General features: G+C 46.4%; 2 protein-coding genes across 2 annotated transcripts; both read right to left on the bottom strand.

The window, feature by feature from the left end:
* Positions 1–788: 788 nt before the first annotated feature.
* On the bottom strand, positions 789–6999 carry LOC147213375 (cell cycle control protein 50A-like). Its single transcript, XM_086143153.1, has 7 exons — positions 6518–6999; positions 5396–5515; positions 5217–5324; positions 3742–3829; positions 3513–3659; positions 2844–3050; positions 789–1829 (listed from the first exon to the last, which is right to left on the bottom strand). The coding sequence occupies exons 1-7, from the start codon at positions 6758–6760 to the stop codon at positions 1636–1638; spliced, it is 1107 nt and encodes a 368-aa protein (XP_085999279.1). The 5' UTR covers positions 6761–6999; the 3' UTR covers positions 789–1635.
* Positions 7000–7368: 369 nt separating this feature from the next.
* Positions 7369–17583, bottom strand: LOC147213374 (filamin-A-interacting protein 1-like). Its single transcript, XM_086143038.1, has 6 exons — positions 17355–17583; positions 15081–15293; positions 12998–13159; positions 11620–11798; positions 7883–10469; positions 7369–7809 (listed from the first exon to the last, which is right to left on the bottom strand). The coding sequence occupies exons 2-6, from the start codon at positions 15291–15293 to the stop codon at positions 7615–7617; spliced, it is 3336 nt and encodes a 1111-aa protein (XP_085999164.1). The 5' UTR covers positions 17355–17583; the 3' UTR covers positions 7369–7614.
* Positions 17584–18167: the final 584 nt, after the last annotated feature.

Here is an 18167-nt window from a genome sequence, read left to right as displayed (position 1 = left end):
TCATTTATTTATAAACTACTGCTTATCCTTATCCCAGGAATGACTGGTTTTGGAGTCGGGTTGAACCCTGGATCGGCAGCCAGGATATCACAGGGCCGCTCACAGAGGCAAACTACCGTTCACTCTCTCAGTCACACATTTGGGTGATTTGGGGTTTCCAATTAACCTTCTGTATGATTTTAGATTTTGGGAGAAAACCAGAGAACCTGGAGGAAACCAAAACAGACACGGGGAGAAGATGCGAACTCCACACAGAAAGGCCCTCGGTGGGAATCCAGCCAGGGAAGTGCTCGCCACTGTGCCACGCTCATTCTCAAGTATTGGTCTTTTCTATGACTTAAAAACTCAATGTGAAGGGATCAAATTTAGAAAATAAACAATGTGCTTAAAAGGCTAACAATGGTAGTGCGGATATTAAATAGACAAACACTCTTGATGTCATCTTCTGACAGGGGGATGCAGGGGTTGATGGAGCCAATCCCACCTTGCCAGGGTTCATCCTGGATGACTGACTGGTTTTTAGTTTGTCGGGGGAAAGAAATCCGGAGAGGATCAACGAAGGCACAGTCGGAAGACACCAACTACCAGACGCCATAGTTCAGAAAACTGATTTCAATTTCAACAAGTCATCTGGTCAACCATCTCTCACTTCATTTGTGAACAATCCAGATTTGAAACTACAGAATCTTTGCAGTGACAAAGATCAGAAACTTGATACATTTATTGTTTTCAAGCAGTTACAACACGGCATCCAGTGAGCTCGAACCAGTTCGACCAGTGAGGTGTGATGTTGGAACAACAAAAGGCTTTATTAAAATCACAAAACTCTACAGATATGTCATGCTGCAGTTGATTTCTCTACCATATCTGCATGAAGGTACACTTTCATGTGATTTTCTGGCACGAGGACAAAATAGTAGGAGAAAATCCTGCAATCTGAACATGAAATATAAAATATGAGGCATTTAATAAAAGTCCCTGTAAGGAGCTGCTTCATGTTGGACATTTATCAGGATGCTGGTTGGATTTCTTAGCAAACACTGACGTTCTTACTTGCCATCATTTGAAAACAACGTTCAAACAGCTGCCTCGGGCTCTTTTTGGCACATTGACAACAGTGGAAAAACAGAGGACCGATTGGGTGACAGGAAGTCGTCCAACATGGAGTTTCAACATGTTATGATCATTATCACAAATTCAGATTACATTTCAATACTTATTTTAGTCCTGACCTAAAAGTGTCGTTTGCATAGATAGTATTAGATACTGTATTATCCCAAGAGGTCAGAGGTCATGGAATCAAAACCTTGGCACAGTGGAAACCTAGAGGACCACCTCAATTATCCTCCATTGAGTGACGAGAACTTATTGATTTTGGCATTTTTGTTCTAAAACCCTGTGCGGGCATTAGGAAGATAAAGTTGGTTTTACACCCTCGAGGTGAAAGAGTTCAAACTTTTCAAGGCGAAGTTACTGTCAGACAGCGTGGCGGTTATTAATAACACAAATGGCCCTCGACACTCGGTCATGTGACTTCTGTGAAATGACGAAGGATAAAAGTCTGTACAACAGGAGGCTGCGAATGTTATCAATTTTCACAGTTCGGCAGACAACCGGCCTGCTGCTCTTTCAGGCTCAGTGGGCGATGTTGTTGCTGGTGCTGTGGTTGCCGTACTTGAGGTGGATGAGGAGCAGCACGACGCCCAACAGGAAGCAGACGGAGCCCACGGTGATGTAGGCGAGGCCCAAGAAGGGGTTCTTGCCGCCCATCCAGGAGACGGTGCTGAGGATCATCCGCTTCCTGCCCTCGAAGCTGCGTACTGGATAGTCTGGCAGAGGCCATCAAGGTGGTAACAACGTGTGTGACATCATTGGTCCCAACAGACTCACTTAACCCTCATATTATGTTAAGGGTCAATTTGACCCATTTCACCCATTGACCCAATGGGTCAAATTGACCCTTAACATAATATGAGGGTTAATGGTAACAGACTTTGACAACATTTGGCAATGTGAAGATAGTTCCCTTTTACACAGTTAACATTATCTATCATCAGTAAAAAAAATGAAGCTTTAGTTTTGAATTTTTCACTATTCTGGGCCTCTTGGACCATTTTGGTCTATACTTTCTGCTTTATACTAATGTGTATTTACTATACAGGAAGTTCTTGGTATATGATGTCCTTGATCTGTGGTTTTTCATGGTTTTACGTACAGCGTTTGCGATGTTAAAAACAAATTTTGCACAGGAACTACTTGGTGAGCGGAGCCGACGAATTCAGTACAATGTCACTCAAGGCTAAACAAGGGAGAGGGGTTGGTTTACATTCAACGGTCCTATATTCATTTAAATTTGTGTTGTTTTTTTGTGTTGTTCTGGCATAGAAAATCACATTACGTCGCGCCATGGGAACGGAGCTCTTTCTTAAGTCAAGGACCTCCTGCTTGTAAACTAATTTCACATTTGTTCAGACCTTTCCATCTGAGCCTGCTTCAAAAGAGATTTACAAATAATGTTTGACATAATGACATCTTGAAACTTTCTCAACACGAGTTTTTGAGATGATATTAGATTTTTTTTATAAACAAGAAAGAAATCCTTTTACTCTTTAACATGAAAGGCTTTAACACGAAAACCCTGTTTGGACACACTTATTATTATTCATCAAGCCAAAGGCAATTGGTTCCTGGGGAGAACTGATGATTAGAAATTGATAATCAAAACAATAACTCATTTTCAGGTTGTTATTTCTTTTGCACAATGTTTTAGGTAATTCTGCTGAGGATCATGCGATCTGCATCCCATTGTGGGTTCTATTCCTTCAGCCAGGTTTGAAGGATACTGTAGATGACCTCCAGGCTGTAGTTCCCAGGCGGTAGCGTGGGCACCAGGCTGCTCTTCTTGTGGATGATGCGGTAGAGCTTCCTGAAGGTCGGTAGGGCGGCGGTTCGCATCCATACAATGAAGTCCTCGTTGACGAAGCCGTTGTTTTCAGGGTCAGAGTCCAGCTCATAGACGGCGCGGCGCCAGTTCATCGGTGGAATCGTGCCTGCATGACAGAGGCAGAGAGGATGATCAGAGCGGCTTCAGTCAGGTTAACATACCAACGGGTACTTCCTCCCCCTAAAAAACACATCTGTTGCGCATGAACCTTTTAAAAAAATTGAAATATTCACAGTTTATAAACAACTGACAAATTAAATGTTTAGGGAACGGTACAGCTTAGATGTGTAACTCGATTTTACATTAAAAAACAAAGGTTTCAGTGATAAACTCATTGACAGTGAGAGGCGACAATTTAAAGTTTATTACAGTGAACTTTATCGTTAGAACTTTCCAAACAAGCTGAGCTGTGTGTTTGTGTTGAGTCGTGTATTCACACGACAACAAAAAGTTCAGGGTGAGTATATGGAAACCTTTAGTACATAAGGTCAGTAAGGAGGAGGAGCCGGGGATTCTGGTTCCTGGTTGTAACCTGGAGTAAAAACACATCAGCAGCAGGAAGTTATACCTTGGAAGGCAGCGCTCAGGTTGGGACTGTTTCCCCCGGGGTTCCTGAACTTTACGTGCTTGTCGGTCCACCAGGCAATGCCTGTAGACGACAGCGGGATCTGGACCCTTGTGCCGTTGGGGTCATTGTAGAACAGCTCCAACGTGTCTAACGGACAGAAACATATTTACATCATCCCCAATAAAACCTTGTCAACATACTGTCAGCGTTCACAAGAAAGACGCTTCACCATTGAACATGCTGTTGGCGATGGCACCGCACGGGGCGACCGGCTTGTTGTCACGTGTTGCATATGGCTCGCACTCCTTACTGGGTTTCTGGGGAGGAAAGGACCAATCATAGGCCAGCAATGACACCAATAACCAGCTAACTGGCTCACCAGCAGAAAACAGTTTAGTCTTTGTCCCAAGTCAGAAGTCCAAGGTCAGGTACCAGGTGACAAGGGTTACAAAAACAGAGTTTTGACATCAGGGAGGAAGTGCTTGTAGTGGGAAACACTGAATGCCTGTGCTGTGTCTCTAAAAGAAATGTACAGGGGTAAAACACGATGAACCTGACCTTTTGTCTGCATTTAGATTACATTTGACCTCAATCACCTGAAAAGTTCTGAAAGTTTACATGGCGCTAAAAAAACAAACAAAAACAAACAGAAAATGATTCTCTTAAACTTAAAATTTAGCATTAAAAAAATGAAATCAAACACCTCAGTTGAAAGTGGGAACCTGGTATGGATATTTCAAGTGTATATTTAAAATTATTTAATAATTTGTTTTCTTTTTAATACACCAATATGGTAGGGTAATATTATCTAGGTAAGGGTGCTAAGCTAATCTGTTTAATGTTGTTTTCTGCTTAGCTCTCACATTGGTTTGGAATCACAAAGGCAACAGAAAAAAAAAAAGCACTAAACCATTTGTACCAGCTCAACTTCTTTTGACTGAACGCTAAAACCATATAAGCATTAGAGCAGTGGTTCTTAACCTGGGTTCAATCGAACCCCAGGGGTTCGGTGAGTCAGTCTCAGGGGTTCGGCGGAGGTCAAGACACACATTGGTGATGACATCACTGGCTGCAGGTGATCACGCAACATAGCGTGGCCTATCCGTGCAGGGATTTTGGCGCGCTCAGTTATAGTAACTTGTGACTGTTGTGATGGTACGTCATGTGATTTCTTTCTTAATATTTTAATCCCTTCATACTAATTATGTCGGGCAAAAAAGAAAGCGGTAAGAAGAATACGTACAATACGGATTCACATGTATGACGGAACGTGATTGGAATCGATGTCCTAACTGCATGATTTGCAAAGACAAGATGAGCAATTCTAGTCCAGCACCGGCAAAACTAAGGGAAGGCTTCCTTCAGCTGCATGGAGATGGGAACTACAAGAACATAGCACTTGCTGAATTCAAGGTGAAGGGAATCAGATTCGATGAAAAGGCTACTCTGCCTGTTCTTTGTACCCATCAACGAAACGATCCTCGATCCAATAAAGAAGGGTTCGGTGAATGCGCATGTAAAACAGGTGGGGTTCAGTACCTCCAACAAGGTTAAGAACCACTGGATTAGAGAGTAACTCGGGATAACTACAAGGGAGAAACTTCAATTCAATCAGCCATCAGTACATCCAAGTTGTCAGAATAGTGATGCTCGTTGGCTAACGTTCCATCCAGTAATTTTCATATCAGTCCATCAGTCTCATACCTTCAGCGACTTCAGGTCTCCATTGAGCTGGCTGTCGTCTCTGGATTTAACATAGCGACGGTGGTTCTGGTAGAAGTTGGAGAGGCCATAATACATGAAGACGTTGCTCTGTGGATGGAAAAAATCGTGATGAGAAGAGCGCCGAAGGGCCCGAACAGGGCCGAGAGACAGGGGCTCACATCGTAGGGCTGGTCCAGATAGAAGGGCACAGAGCACGTGCAGGGACGGCTGCTGTTCCAGCTGAAGCTCTGAGAGCAGTTGAAGCAGGGGCTGGACATCTCTGCACCTGTGTAGTCCACCTGAGGACAACAGGACATCACACTTCATACACTGGGTCACAAGCACTCCTCCATTCATTTTAGATATTTACTGGTGCAGGACATGTATGCAAGCTCTGAGACAGTGGTGAGGTGTACTGAAGGTGTGACAGAGAAGTTCAGGGTGGAGGTGGGACTATATTAGGGGTCAGCTCAGCCCTTCTTGTTTGCAGTGGTGAGGACAAGCTAACAGGTAACGTTAGACAGGAATCCCCATTGACTACGGCGTTTTGCAGATGACACCTTGACATACAATGAGAGCAGGGAGCAATTGGAGGAACACCTCAAGAAGTGGAGGAATACCCTTGAAAGGAGAGGGATGAGGGTTAGGTGCAGCAAGACAGAATTCATGGACAAACACAATTGGAATGGTTAGGCAACAGGGAGTGATGATAAAGAAGGTGGAGGATCTTGAGTACTTAGCGTTAATAGTCCAGAGGTAGCAATGGAGGTAGCAGAGGTGAAGATGTGGAGGTTCTCTTTGGGAGTGACAAGGATGGATAGGATGAGGAATGAGTCCATCAGAGACAGCACACGTTGCATGTTATGAAGACAGGGTCAGAGAAAGCTAGACCGAGGTGGTCAAATCATAGTGGATAGTGATTATATTGGTAAAAGGATGCTCTTCTCCCTAACAAGAGCCTTGGAAGAAGACCAAATAGCTGATTTATGAGCATGATGTTAGTTGGTATGAGAGAGGGGACAGTGTAGATGGGGCAGGCTGATTCACTGTGGCGACCCCTGAAGGAAGCAGTCAAAAGGTAAGTAAGAAATAAGCTGGATGCTTGTCGATACTACTGGATTTCCACTTTCAGTAGTAGCCATCAATCGACATGTGTTACCATGTTCCAACTTTTCACACATTTGATAGTTTCCCGTGAATTTCTTTAGCAAAGGCAGATGAAGTCTCGTTGTCACCTGTCTCTACAATACCTTTTACGATTATTTATCAATAACTACCAGTTGACATTGATCTGTAATCACCTGGATCTCCATGATGTTGTCCGACGTCACATACAAGCCAATGCCGATGGGGATGAAGAGGAGGCCGATGATGAAGAAGGCCGGCAGGGCGGTTCCTGCTGTGAGGATGGGCTGCCAGGCGGGGAGCCTCTGCTGCTTGAAGGCGGTGTTTTCAGGCTTCCTGGTCCTCAGGTTGGCGGCCCCGGGTTCGCCTACCGTTATGTGTCCGTCCTCGTCTTTGGCACGGTAGGTGGACGCCATCATGATGCTACACGGTTACGGTCAACGTGAGCAAGCTAGCAACGTCGGGTCCCGGTACACGGACCGACTTTAACGTCGACCGATAGCGACTTGTGGAAAAGCTGCGTGAAAATGTTACAAGTCACATTAGTATAAATGTCTAAATATTTGTTTACGCCATTCCCTTTGAAAGATAAAGGACGAGAAGAGGAAGAGTCCTGGCCCCTCTTAAGTTTACAAACAACGTCAACGCCTACTGAGTCGCTGCGCACTGACGTCACGAATAAACGTTGACCGATGCTGCCTTCAAGTGCTAACAAAATATCTGAAATTGTACTTCCGGTCACCGAGGCACAGTTCCGGTAGAGAACCATTGCGCGTTTTATCACAAAGAAAATATCGAAATGAAAAATAAAAATTATACGTTACAGCTACATGATTTAATTCGCACAGGATGTGAATTAAGAACTGAAAGCGAGTTCAGCGTTTTTGTGTAAAACGTATTCGTTAATGAAACACCGAATCCTCTGAAGAACAACAGTACCGTAAATAAGCCTGAGACACTACAGTCACGTGACACGACAGATTCCTTAATAAAGACCAACACACACAAACACACAAAAGAGCAAGAGTTGGGTGAAAATATATTTACTTTTATTTTGTCACTTTGCTGATTCAGCAAATGAAAAACTAAGGTGACATCACACTGTGGCAGAGATGAAAGAAAACCAGCAGGAAAAATCAGAACCGGCCACACGTCCCGATGACTTCATCATCTGATAACCTTCAAATATCAAATACGTCCTAGAAAACTGCTGAAGGTATCTATTTGATGGGACGGAGCCTCACTGTTGTTGCTAGGGAAACATGTTCGGCCCTCAGCCCTTCCCTCCGGAGGTCGCGGGGCCACAAACAGTCATCTTCCTCAGCTCGATCTTCATCAGCTGGCTCTCGGCCCGCGACTCTAGCCTGGCCACAGCGGAGACGCCCAGACACGCCTTTGCGCCGGGCCTTGAGCCTCGCGACACGGGTATCCGAGTGGCGGAGCCGCGGGGGGGCAGCACATTTGGACTCTGCGGGAGAGACAAAAAACCATTAACTCGCTGTTCCAGTTCAGTTGCCATAGTGACATAACCGCGCTCTCACCGGCGACGGTGCCGGCCTGGATGCCGCCGAGCTGACGGGCGTGATCGTCAAGCTGCTGGTCATTTTGCCCGTCGAGATGTGCCGCGGCGAGCGCAGAACCGTCCCCACCTCCTGCGGCTGGAGACTCGCCGCGGAATCGCCGCGGCCCTCTGGGGCCCCTTTGAACTGCGGCCCCAGGTGGATGTGGATCTTGTTGTCATCGGTTGTGACGATGTTGCTGTTGTACTTCCTGTTGGGGGCGGAGCCCGCCGTCGTCTCCGGGCTGGACTTGATGGTTTCACGGGGTTTGGCGGGTGCGCACGCTTCGGCCACCGGCGTCGTGCTGACTGTGATGACGGACACAGGCGACTGAACGCCCTCGCCGCCCACTGGAGTCCTGGCCCTGGAGACGGTGGTGATGGTCACCGGCGATTTGGTGCGGCCGTGGCCCGCCGGCACGCTGCCGGGTCTGCCGTCCGTCGGGGGGACGATGGTGATGTGCGGCCTGTGGAGCCCGAGTGTTGGAATAATGGTGGCGCTGGAGAAGAAGTCCTCAGCTCGTGGGCTGCTGATCTCCAGGGTGGCCGTTCTGTTCGTGTGTCCGGGTTTGACGCGGATGTGCAGCGGCTGGCCGGGGCACGGTAACGGGGGGGGGATCGCCCCGTCGCTTTTCGCCCACGGCTTCCAGGATCTCCTCGCCGCCAGTTCCGCCGACGCCGGGGGATATCGCTCCAGCACGGACGGCGTCTTCAGACCCCGCTGCCTCAGATTGTTCATCAGGTGCTTCTCCTCTAGGACGGATTTGCGAATGAAGCCCGCCGTGTCTTCGTCGCCGGGCTCCCCGGTCGCCGTGTCCGTCTGCACGGCCGTGGAGGTGATGGAGGTTCTCCTGCTGCTGGTCCCGGGACGCAGGGCCCGGCTGTACCTCTTGACGGCCTCCAGTTCTCCGGTCAGACTCGCAACTTGCTCGCTCACGGTCTTCTTGTTCTCCTCCTCCTCCACGAGCCTCCTCTGCAGGACCGAGTAATCGGCCCGCAGTTGCGTGAGCTGGTCCTCCGCGTTCATCAGCTCGTGGATCTTCTCCTTCAATGCCTGGACGTCCACCTGCAGCTCCCTGGTCCTCGCCTCCTCCTGCCGCCAGCGGATCCTCAGCTCCTCCTCGGGACTCATCATTTCCCCTTTCTCGATGGCTTTGTTGCGGACGATCTGACCCTTCATGTCCTCCAGGAGCTTGGTCAGAGCGTTGGCCTTGTCCTGCTCCCTCCTGAACTTCTTCTCCAGCAAGTCGTACTCGTCCTCCGTTTTCAACAAGTCGCCCTCCACGACCTCCAGCTTCTCCAAGCGGCCTCTCAGTCTAGCGATTTCTTGCGTCAACTCTACCACTTTATTGTCCTCGTCTGGATTCTTCTCGACTTTCCTCTTCCTTTCGGTCTCCTCCAGCCTGACCTTCATGTCGCTCATTTTTGTTCTCACCTCCCTGCACTGCTCCTCCTCCTTGGCCAGTTTACGTTTGAATTCGTCCTTCTCTTTCACGAGAGCCGCCACTTTGGCCTCCATCTCGGACTTGTACTTGAGGAGCTTCTTGCTCTCCTCGATCAGCCTCTCGGTCACTTCCGTCACTTTGCTCTCCTCCGCTTTGAACCTCCGCCGCAAGTCGTCGCTTTTCTGTTCCTCCTGTCGGAGCCTCTCCGCCGCTTTCTTCCGCTCGTCCATCATGATGCCGGTGAGGGACTTCAGCTTCATCAGGTCGTCTTTGAGGACCATCTCCGCCTTTTCGCACTTGGACCCCGAAGCCTCCAGGTCCCTCACGCGAGTCTTCAACTTCTCCAACTCTCCGGACAGATCGCTCACAGCTCGCCTCTCTTTCTCCAGCTGGGCTCGGAGATGACCGCACTCGGTTTCCCTCCGGCTGAACACCGACTCCAGTTTCTCCACATCCTCCATTCTCTTCTGCAGTTTCTCCACCTCCAGCCGTAGCTCGGCGCCGTGGCTCCTCTCTTGCTTCAGCCTTTTCCCCAACTCCTTGCACTGGCCCTCCGTGCGAGAGATCTCCTCATCCTTTCCTTCCATCTCCAAGACTCTCTTCCTCAGGTTCTCCAGCTCGGCAACCAGGGAGGAGTTCCCGCACTCGCCTCTGTGGATCTTCTCCCTCAGCTCCTTCAGGTCCTCCTCTGACTTCCTCAGCGCCTTGTTGCTCTCCTCCATCTCCTCCATCTTTTGTGAAAGTCCGGCCATCTTCAACCGCAGCTGCCTGCTTTGAGATTCCTGCTGGGCGAGCTTGGCGCCCGTCTCTTCATGCTCCCGCGAGAACTTGGCCGTTCTCAGCTCGAGCTCCGCCTCCAGCTTCAGGACCTTCTGCGCGTCCTCCTTGGCCGCGGCGGAGACGGCGGCCAGCTGCTGCTCCTTCTCCCGCAGCTTCAGGTCGAGATCCCGGAGCTTTCGGCTCTGCTCGTCGATCTGCTCCACGTGAAGCTGCTGCTCGTCCACCAGCAGAAGGGCGAAGGACTTGAGCTTCACCAGCTCTTCCCTGACCTTCTCCGTGTGCTTTTTGTGGTCTTTTTCCTTTCGCGCCTGGTAGACCTTCTCCTGTTCCAGGAGAGACTTTAACCTGAAGGCACAGAGAGTGGACAGACGCTGTGGTGAAGATCCAAAACAGAAGAGGATTATTATTATTATTATTATCATTATTATTATTATAGTGGAACCTTGACCTCCAAGTTCATCAACAAACGAGTTTCCTGATACGAGAGCCGTTGCTCGGTGGCTTTTTTCGCTTTTTGATATAAACCGAGATCTGAGTTTTGAGCAAGCCGGATGAGCGTTTGACACCCACAAGCCCGCTGTAGTCCGTGAAGTGGTTTTTAAAAAAAAAATCGGATGCGCCACCTGCTACAATTGAAATCATGGAAAAACACGAGCGAGGTGTGCGTGTTGTGGACTCGTTCATGAGGAGATTGAGAAGTTGTTAGTGAGATACCGTGACAAAAAGCATCATCCAAGAGAAGGAACCGCATATTTACGGGGGATTCGGTACAGCAACGACGTCAACGTATGAGGCATCGGAAGAGCCGCTCAAAGGAAGTCAAAGATGGTTTGATTATTTCAAAAAGAGGATTCGCTCCGTCGCTAAATTAAGTTTAGCAATAAAGCTTAGCTTAGCTTAGCGTGCAAGTTTCATTTAGCAACACACTGTGTCACAATTACGTTAAGTCCCCAACCTCCTCCGCTGTCCCCGCCATCTTTGTCAGTCTTTGAGATAAATACACTTAATAAAACCAGTTTATTTATTTACGATCTCTTTTATTATGTATCATTATTTTGTATACATTACTTGTTATTCAAAAGTACATTTGAAATAAAAGAAAATGTAACAAAAGCGGGGTTTTAATAGCATTGGAATTAATTTTAATGGGGAAATCCAATTGGATAGACAAGCAACCTGAGTTACGCGCTAGGTAGCAGAATGAATGTAACTTCTAAATCACGGTATCACCTAATTATTGTGAAATTTGACAAATAAACATGAGGAGGTCCTCTTTTCCACAGTAGATGTGTCGAGCGCCGGTGAGACAGCGGAGATGCAGCAGGTGACACATCGGAAAAAGCTGAGATTTAAGAAACCGGCCGCGGCCCGCGGACATCGAACATTCACGATCATATTTGACAATTTCGAGTTCCTCGTTGGAAGGGAGTTGGTTTTAAAAGCGATTTTAGCGTCTTCTTCAAAAGATAACGGGCCCTCCTTCCTTCCTTCCTACCGCTCCCTCTCCTGCTCCAGCAGGTTAGTGAAGTCGTCGCTCTTGTTGATGAAGTCGGCGTGTTTACGCTTCTCGTCATCCAAGTCACTGACGGTGCGGCGGTGGCATTTCTCCGCCAGCAGCAGCTGCTCCAGCATCCGCCGATACGTCTCCCTCTGTTTCTCCTCCAGACGGTCCAGCTGTGGAACCGATAACCCATCATCTAATTCTACTTCAATCAGATTGTCATTTTACCGTCATTTTTAATGTTGACATTCACTCCCTCCCGCGGCTGAGACGATCAGTCAAGAGGAAGACAGAAAAGGAGGTTTTTGGATGCAGTAAAAGAGGACATGAAGTTAGTTGGTGGTGAGAGAAGACGATGCTGATGAGAGGGTTAGTTGGAGGCAGATGATTGGCTGAGGTGAACCGCTGAAGGGCCAATGAGAAGAAGCCTTATTACAGATGCGATTGGTGGGTGTCTAAGGATGGAGCCGTTTGTATATTTTTTTGAAAAAAGAAGAATTTTCACTTTTAAATCCAAACAGTCGTTCAGTCAACCGCGTCCGACTGCTGTGCATTTTAAATCCAGCTCGTACACGTGAAAGAAATCAAAGATTTCAAAAGTACAGTATATATTTCATTTCATAACAGCTGCATGTGAAATATTTTATTCATACTCTTGTGCACTCCTTATCTTTCACCTGGTACTTAAGACTTAAGACACTTTATAGTGTTGACTTGTTACTTAGACACTTTATAGTTTATTTGTATTTCTTATCCCCCCCCCTTTTTTTTTCTTCTACTATTATTTATTATTGTCATGTTTTACTTGTAACTCTGACACAACACTTTACTTCGGGATAAATAGAATGTTCTTATTCTTATTCTTATTCTTATTCTTATTCTTATTCTTATTCTTATTCTTATTCTTATTGGCTGAAAGGAGGATTAATATCCATCACATCTCAGGATATCAAACATTTTAGGATCGGGTTCCATATTTTTTTCCCTTTCAGGCCCTCAAGAATTTCTGTTTGACATTCCCAGAGAGAGAACAGTGTCATCTGTCAACAATCAGAGGCAAATCAGACGCAGATTTAACAGATTATGTTGCCGCGTCGATTCAATCCCGATGTTTCTAAACAGCCTCCAGATGTGGCGCCGTCAGCCGGCAGATTCACTTTCTACACACAGATTCTTTTGTCGTGTTGTAAGCTAGCGATGCTAAGCAGCTACGCTTTGCGCTATACTTGTTTTTTTTCCATCGCAAAACCCTCATCACGCTGCGTTTTCCTACGACTCGCTCAATAAAGCCAAGACGATGTGTGAACAGTGATATTCGGATTGTATTTCATCACGCGGCGAGCTGAAGGAAGTGAAGAGTGAGGTTTCTGACCTCACACATGGGCGTCTGGTAGACGGAGTCCTGGGGTCCACAGGGGCCGTCCCTCTGCAGGGCCTGCAGGGGTTTCCGGGGGACGGCGGAGCCGTAGCGGGCCTCCAGGGTCTCCTGACCGTTTCTCTGGGACGTCAGCAGGCCGATGATGTCATCTCTGGCCTGAAGAGAAATCAGGATTCTTTCACATCTGCGACCCTCCGAACACACCCGCGAGCCTTCAGTCCAAGAGGAAATGATTTGGGATGTTTTCCTGTCCTTGAAGCGCTGCGTCAGACTGATCAGTCGTCAGTTCAGTCGGGAATGAAATTATTTTTCACGGAGTCACAGGGGAGAAGCTGTCATTGGGCGAGAGGCGGCGCTCACCCTGGACCTGGACCTGGACCTGGACCTGGACCGAGCACGGGGCCACAGATAGAGACTCCCATTCCCACGCCGTCGAGAGACACACAGTGGAACCTTGGCCGGTGAACGCCCCTAATCATGAACAAATCGGCCCACGAACATAGTTTTTGTACAAATTTTAAATCGACTCACGAATGAGCCCCCGGTGAACGAACACACAAACAAACACACAGGGTTTCTGACATGCGGCGTTGTAGCGTAGCAGCAGTTGTGGGTCGAACTCACCGTTGTTTACATCATTCATCATTGCGCTCTCCTCTTTTCTTGCATTGAATTACCCTTCATTATTTCGGTTCATGAGCCGAGTCAAAGAACAAATTAAATTCGAAGGCCGAGGGGCCATCGTACAATGATTCACCCTCTCATTCACACGCCATATAGAAACATATAACCATTTACTTTCCTTCACATGTGGTATGGAGACATACAACGGTTCACCCTCCTACTCAACAAAAACACCCAATGGGGAAAAAGGTGGACGAATGCTGAAAGTTCCCTTAGCATCACATGCCGACGCACATGTAAAGTCCACTGCCGAACCTAAATTGCACTCATCCTTGCACCTGCACTTTGTGAGTTGCACCCTAAGTTGCAATCAAATGTATTCTTGCACTGCCACTGTTCTACTGCACTGTTCATATTCATTTCTATGATCATTTATAATGTTTACACTCTTCCTATCAGCACATATGCAAATGCATCGTGGACGGCAAAGTAAGAATTTCACTGTAAATACAGGGAAAAAAATTCCGACACTGCTCGTGGCAATAAATCTTTCGCCAGACCTGGAGTTTCATGTGTACATCATCTACATCAAATCTTTGTGTTAGTGTGGCCCGCCCGTCTTTTCTCACGTGCATCCGGGGGGTTTTATACAGTGGGTTTCAAAAAAAAAAGGGGGCAAGGAAAAAATGAAAAAGATACTTTGCAATGTATTTAAAGCTTCAAAATTTGAAAAACAAAATGCTTTTTAGCTAAAAAACCATCTCGTGACAACGTTGAAATGATCTTTTCTTGTCTTATCTCTATAAAAACTCCAAAAACAATGGCAAAAACCCCCCGGCAAAACTAAAAAGATGGATTTAATAACCAAAATAGCCTTGTAAACATTACACCTCCTCTAATACATGCTACCAATCAATTTTCTAAAAAATTCTAGAGGCAAATTTTCCCACAGTGACAAGATTTTCTCTTTTAACTCAACAATATTTTTAGGGTGTAATTTCATCAATTCTTTTTCAATATTCATTTTTAATATCAATTTGTCATGTATTTTTTAGAGGAATAGTTCATGACACATAAAGATTTTTATAATTTACCTGTTTACCTCCTTTACACTAAAACAAAGGAAAAATTTGGACTTAGTGTTACTTCTAGGCCATGATTTTACTGGTCGGGCTCCCTTGACATCAAATTAGGCCGTATGTGGCCCCTGGACCAAAATGAGTTTGACACCCCTGATCTAAACCTAATCTAAATAAAAGCAGGTTTTTTATTTCCACATCTTTCTGATCTAAATGAGAAATCGCATTCCTCCGCTGACGCTGCACCCGAAAATAGACACCTCTCCAGGTTTGTTGAAAAATGACGAGAACATGTTACTCGTTCAAACATCTGGGCAAGGAAGGGTATCCAATGGACCTAAAAGGACATTACAAGCCTGGCTGACCCCTCTTACCTGAACTTCCCCCTCCATGATGCCCAGCAGGTGCAGCAGCTCCTTTCTGCTCAGAGGCGGACGAGCTTGTCTCTTTTTTCCGCCCGCGTCCAGGTCCTGACGGGGGACATTCTCCTCCTGCTGGATGGGCTCGTCCCCTCGGAGGACGGCCTCGTCCGGCCGGAGGTCCCCGTCCTCCGGGGGCTTGGAGGTGCAGCAGTTCCTGGACCTCATCTGCACCCACGTAAACACAAAAGAAGAAAGATAAACTTCCTTTGGGAGGTTTTTTTTTTTTCTTCTGTTCACGTGACCCAATTTCTGTACAATTTTTTGAAGATTTCCACTTTATTTGCTAGAAGTTACACAGCTACTTATCTTCAGTTAACTTCTTTTCTTGACAGTACTCATATTGATTGTTGATAAAATCATCCGTCAGTCAGAAACAATGACATCAGATGGGTTGTTTGGGTGGTGTGTTCTGTGAGTGTGCATGTGTGTGTGTGTGTGTGTGTGTGACGGGGGGGGGGGGGTCGCTTCAGACATGAGCTATGAGTCAACCGGAGAGAATTCTGGCAGTCAAGGGGCAGCAACACATTAATGTTTGATGGTATTAATAGATTGGGGGGTGGGTTGGTGTGTGTCTGTGGGGGTCACCCACAGACACACACCAAGTTGTTATTGTTGTTATTGTTTTCACAAAAAATACAAGATAAACCACTTTAGTATGACGGTGATATCACAGGGATTTGCAAAATGCTAGTTAGAACGGCAGGATGTTCACGCTCGTGACCTGCAGAGGATGATAGCTCAAGGTGACCCAGACCTTTTATGCAGACGAATGTCGTCAAAATACGATAACGGAGGTCCGACTCGACAGGCGAGCCCTATCAAGTATCGAGAGGGCAGCTGTCGCGGGTCCGATCCCCACCCCCGGTGAATCATCATCCGCAAATATCTTCCCCCAAGAGATTTATTTACGTTTATTACACAGCGTCCGGGCTTGCAGGCATCCCGTCTGTTGAGTCCAAACAAAGTTGTGTCAAAAAAAGGATCAGACAATTTCCAGCTATATATGAAAATAAATAACTATGTTATGTGCAGATGTGTTTTTTGGACTAAAAAAGTTGTGCGCTTATTTAGCTTTTTCATTTTGTCTGTAACCGCTAGTTAACAAGATCAGATAACTTAAAAAGATGTAAAGTCACAGAGTTTATTTGGACCAAGTAAGGTTACAGAGTACATTGTTGTTATGTACTTTCTTCCTGAACTGCATATTTTGATGAATTTCTCTTTTAGTCCGAGGCAATGTCAATTTTTGTTTGTTCCTTTTTGATATTCGACGCACACAAGGCCTTCTGTCGTCTGTTTGTGAAAAATCCCACTGGTATTGCAGCGTTGACATTTGAGAATTGTAAAGTGCGGTTGTTGTTCGGTGCCGGTGATGGAAAGCACTTCGGAGGCACCGGAGCTGGAAATAGAGAAGCCCTCACCGCTGAATGTCAGGGTCACATTTCCGACTTTAGTTACGCATTTCGCCAGTTTAACGTAGCTCCCGGTATCCGGTCCGAGAGTTGGAATTTTATCGTGCGGCGGGATGAGGAAGCCGAGAAACTTCCCAAAGACTAAGTCATTGAGTCTTACTTACTGACTTAGCAACATCCCTACGACATTCCAGCAACGCCCCTCTGCAACATCCAATCACCATTTCCGACATCATCCCTGCAACATGGTGATGTCCGGGGATATTCGGGGGAGGCTGGGAGGCAACGAGGGGGGCCCTGCTGGACTCGGATATCTCTGGTTACTCATGAGGGTTGGTGAGATTAACAGGGCACTGACTGGGCTAAGTGACCTTTGACCTCTGTGATGCCGCCACGCCGCGCCGATACAACAGCATTGTGAACGGTTCAGCAAGAAATGAAACGTTGAAAAGACGACACAAATATACAAAATAAGAAAGATGAATATGAATAGAAAGGCGATATGTACTGAACCCCCCCTGGGTCCTTCCCTATTTTTATATCTTTTATATTTATTTATTATTTCTACTTTTTTATTTTCTATTTCTTTTATGAAATTGTTGAAAACCATGAACATGCAGATTTTATTTTATTTTTTTACATTGATTTTCATGGTCTTTGACGTGAGATGTCCTTCTAACTTTCCTTCAAATGGTGAAAGACAATCTTTCAACAAGTGCCTCAAAATTTATATATTAATATGTGGACATTAGGAGGTTGCTGGTCATCAGCTGCAGGTCAAATTTTTGGGTGTGCTGAATAAATTTGTTTTTACCTGCTGCTACTCCAGAGGGGTTTCCTCTTAATTCCTTATTGCACCCCTTCTCGGTCCTCTTATTCTTCGTCTCCTTCTCTTCCAAACTCTGAGAAGCTTTGTCCCGGCCGTCTCCTTGTCACGGGGTGAGAGGTCAGAGGTCGGGGGTGATTCCAGCCTCCTCAGGATGTCCTGGGAACCAGAGGGACTGAAAATAGAACAGGACTGTCCATCAGAAGCACCTCAACTGGGGGTCGGCTGGCACTCCAGCAGAGGGTCAGCCTGCTGGCTCCTCCCACTGACGTCACTCCCACACAAACCACGCCCTCTACCATTGGCCACGCCCCCTTCAATGGCTCCTGGCTCCCCCTGGAGGATTTTCTAAATGCCTATACAGGTCAAGGGTCATTGGCTCATCACTGTGTATTTATTCATCCCGAGTGTTGCGCTGTCAGCTTGTATTTCATTTAAAATTGAAAACACACAAGCTAAAAAATAATTACAGGATGCAAATAGCTTGTTTTTGGACCTGATTTATTTTCAATGTCGAATTATCATGTATGTCTCAATGCCTGACGGTCGCCAATGTTCCGTTTAATATTCGATTTTATAAAAAAGGGAAGGAATAACTGAAGTCCATGTTTGTGAGGAAAAAAAAGTTGACATCAGCTACGAGCCGGAGGGAATATCATCTGGACACGGCCCTCTGATTTCCGGCAAAAAACTTCAACATAAAAGTATTCCTACGACTCAAGATTTACACGTCAGTAAGTGAATTGTAATAATTGGGTCCCTCTATGATTACAAGTGTGAACTTGAATTCACAATATCTGG

This window comes from Fistularia commersonii, chromosome 36 (genome assembly GCF_037954325.1).
Source record: "Fistularia commersonii isolate RoL2024-O1a breed Wild chromosome 36, RoL_Fcom_v1.0, whole genome shotgun sequence".
NCBI classification, from domain to species: Eukaryota; Metazoa; Chordata; class Actinopteri; order Syngnathiformes; family Fistulariidae; genus Fistularia; species Fistularia commersonii.
The sequence above is the reverse complement of the archived record's forward strand: the minus strand, read 5'-3'. Positions and strand labels throughout refer to the sequence as shown.

What these genes read in the sequence shown, in the direction of transcription:
- LOC147213375 (XM_086143153.1), bottom strand. Translation starts at nt 6,760, where the DNA reads ATGATGGCGTCCACCTACCGTGCCAAAGACGAGGACGGACACATAACG. An exon ending in ATCTGGACCAGCCCTACGAT is followed by an intron (nt 5,325 to 5,395) that starts GTGAGCCCCTGT and finishes TTCCATCCACAG; the next exon opens with AGCAACGTCTTCATGTATTA. An exon ending in GAGACCTGAAGTCGCTGAAG is followed by an intron (nt 3,830 to 5,216) that starts GTATGAGACTGA and finishes TTTCCTCCCCAG; the next exon opens with AAACCCAGTAAGGAGTGCGA.
- LOC147213374 (XM_086143038.1), bottom strand. Translation starts at nt 15,293, where the DNA reads ATGAGGTCCAGGAACTGCTGCACCTCCAAGCCCCCGGAGGACGGGGAC. An exon ending in TCATGGAGGGGGAAGTTCAG is followed by an intron (nt 13,160 to 15,080) that starts GTAAGAGGGGTC and finishes ATTTCTCTTCAG; the next exon opens with GCCAGAGATGACATCATCGG. An exon ending in CCAGGCCGGCACCGTCGCCG is followed by an intron (nt 7,810 to 7,882) that starts GTGAGAGCGCGG and finishes TCTCTCCCGCAG; the next exon opens with AGTCCAAATGTGCTGCCCCC.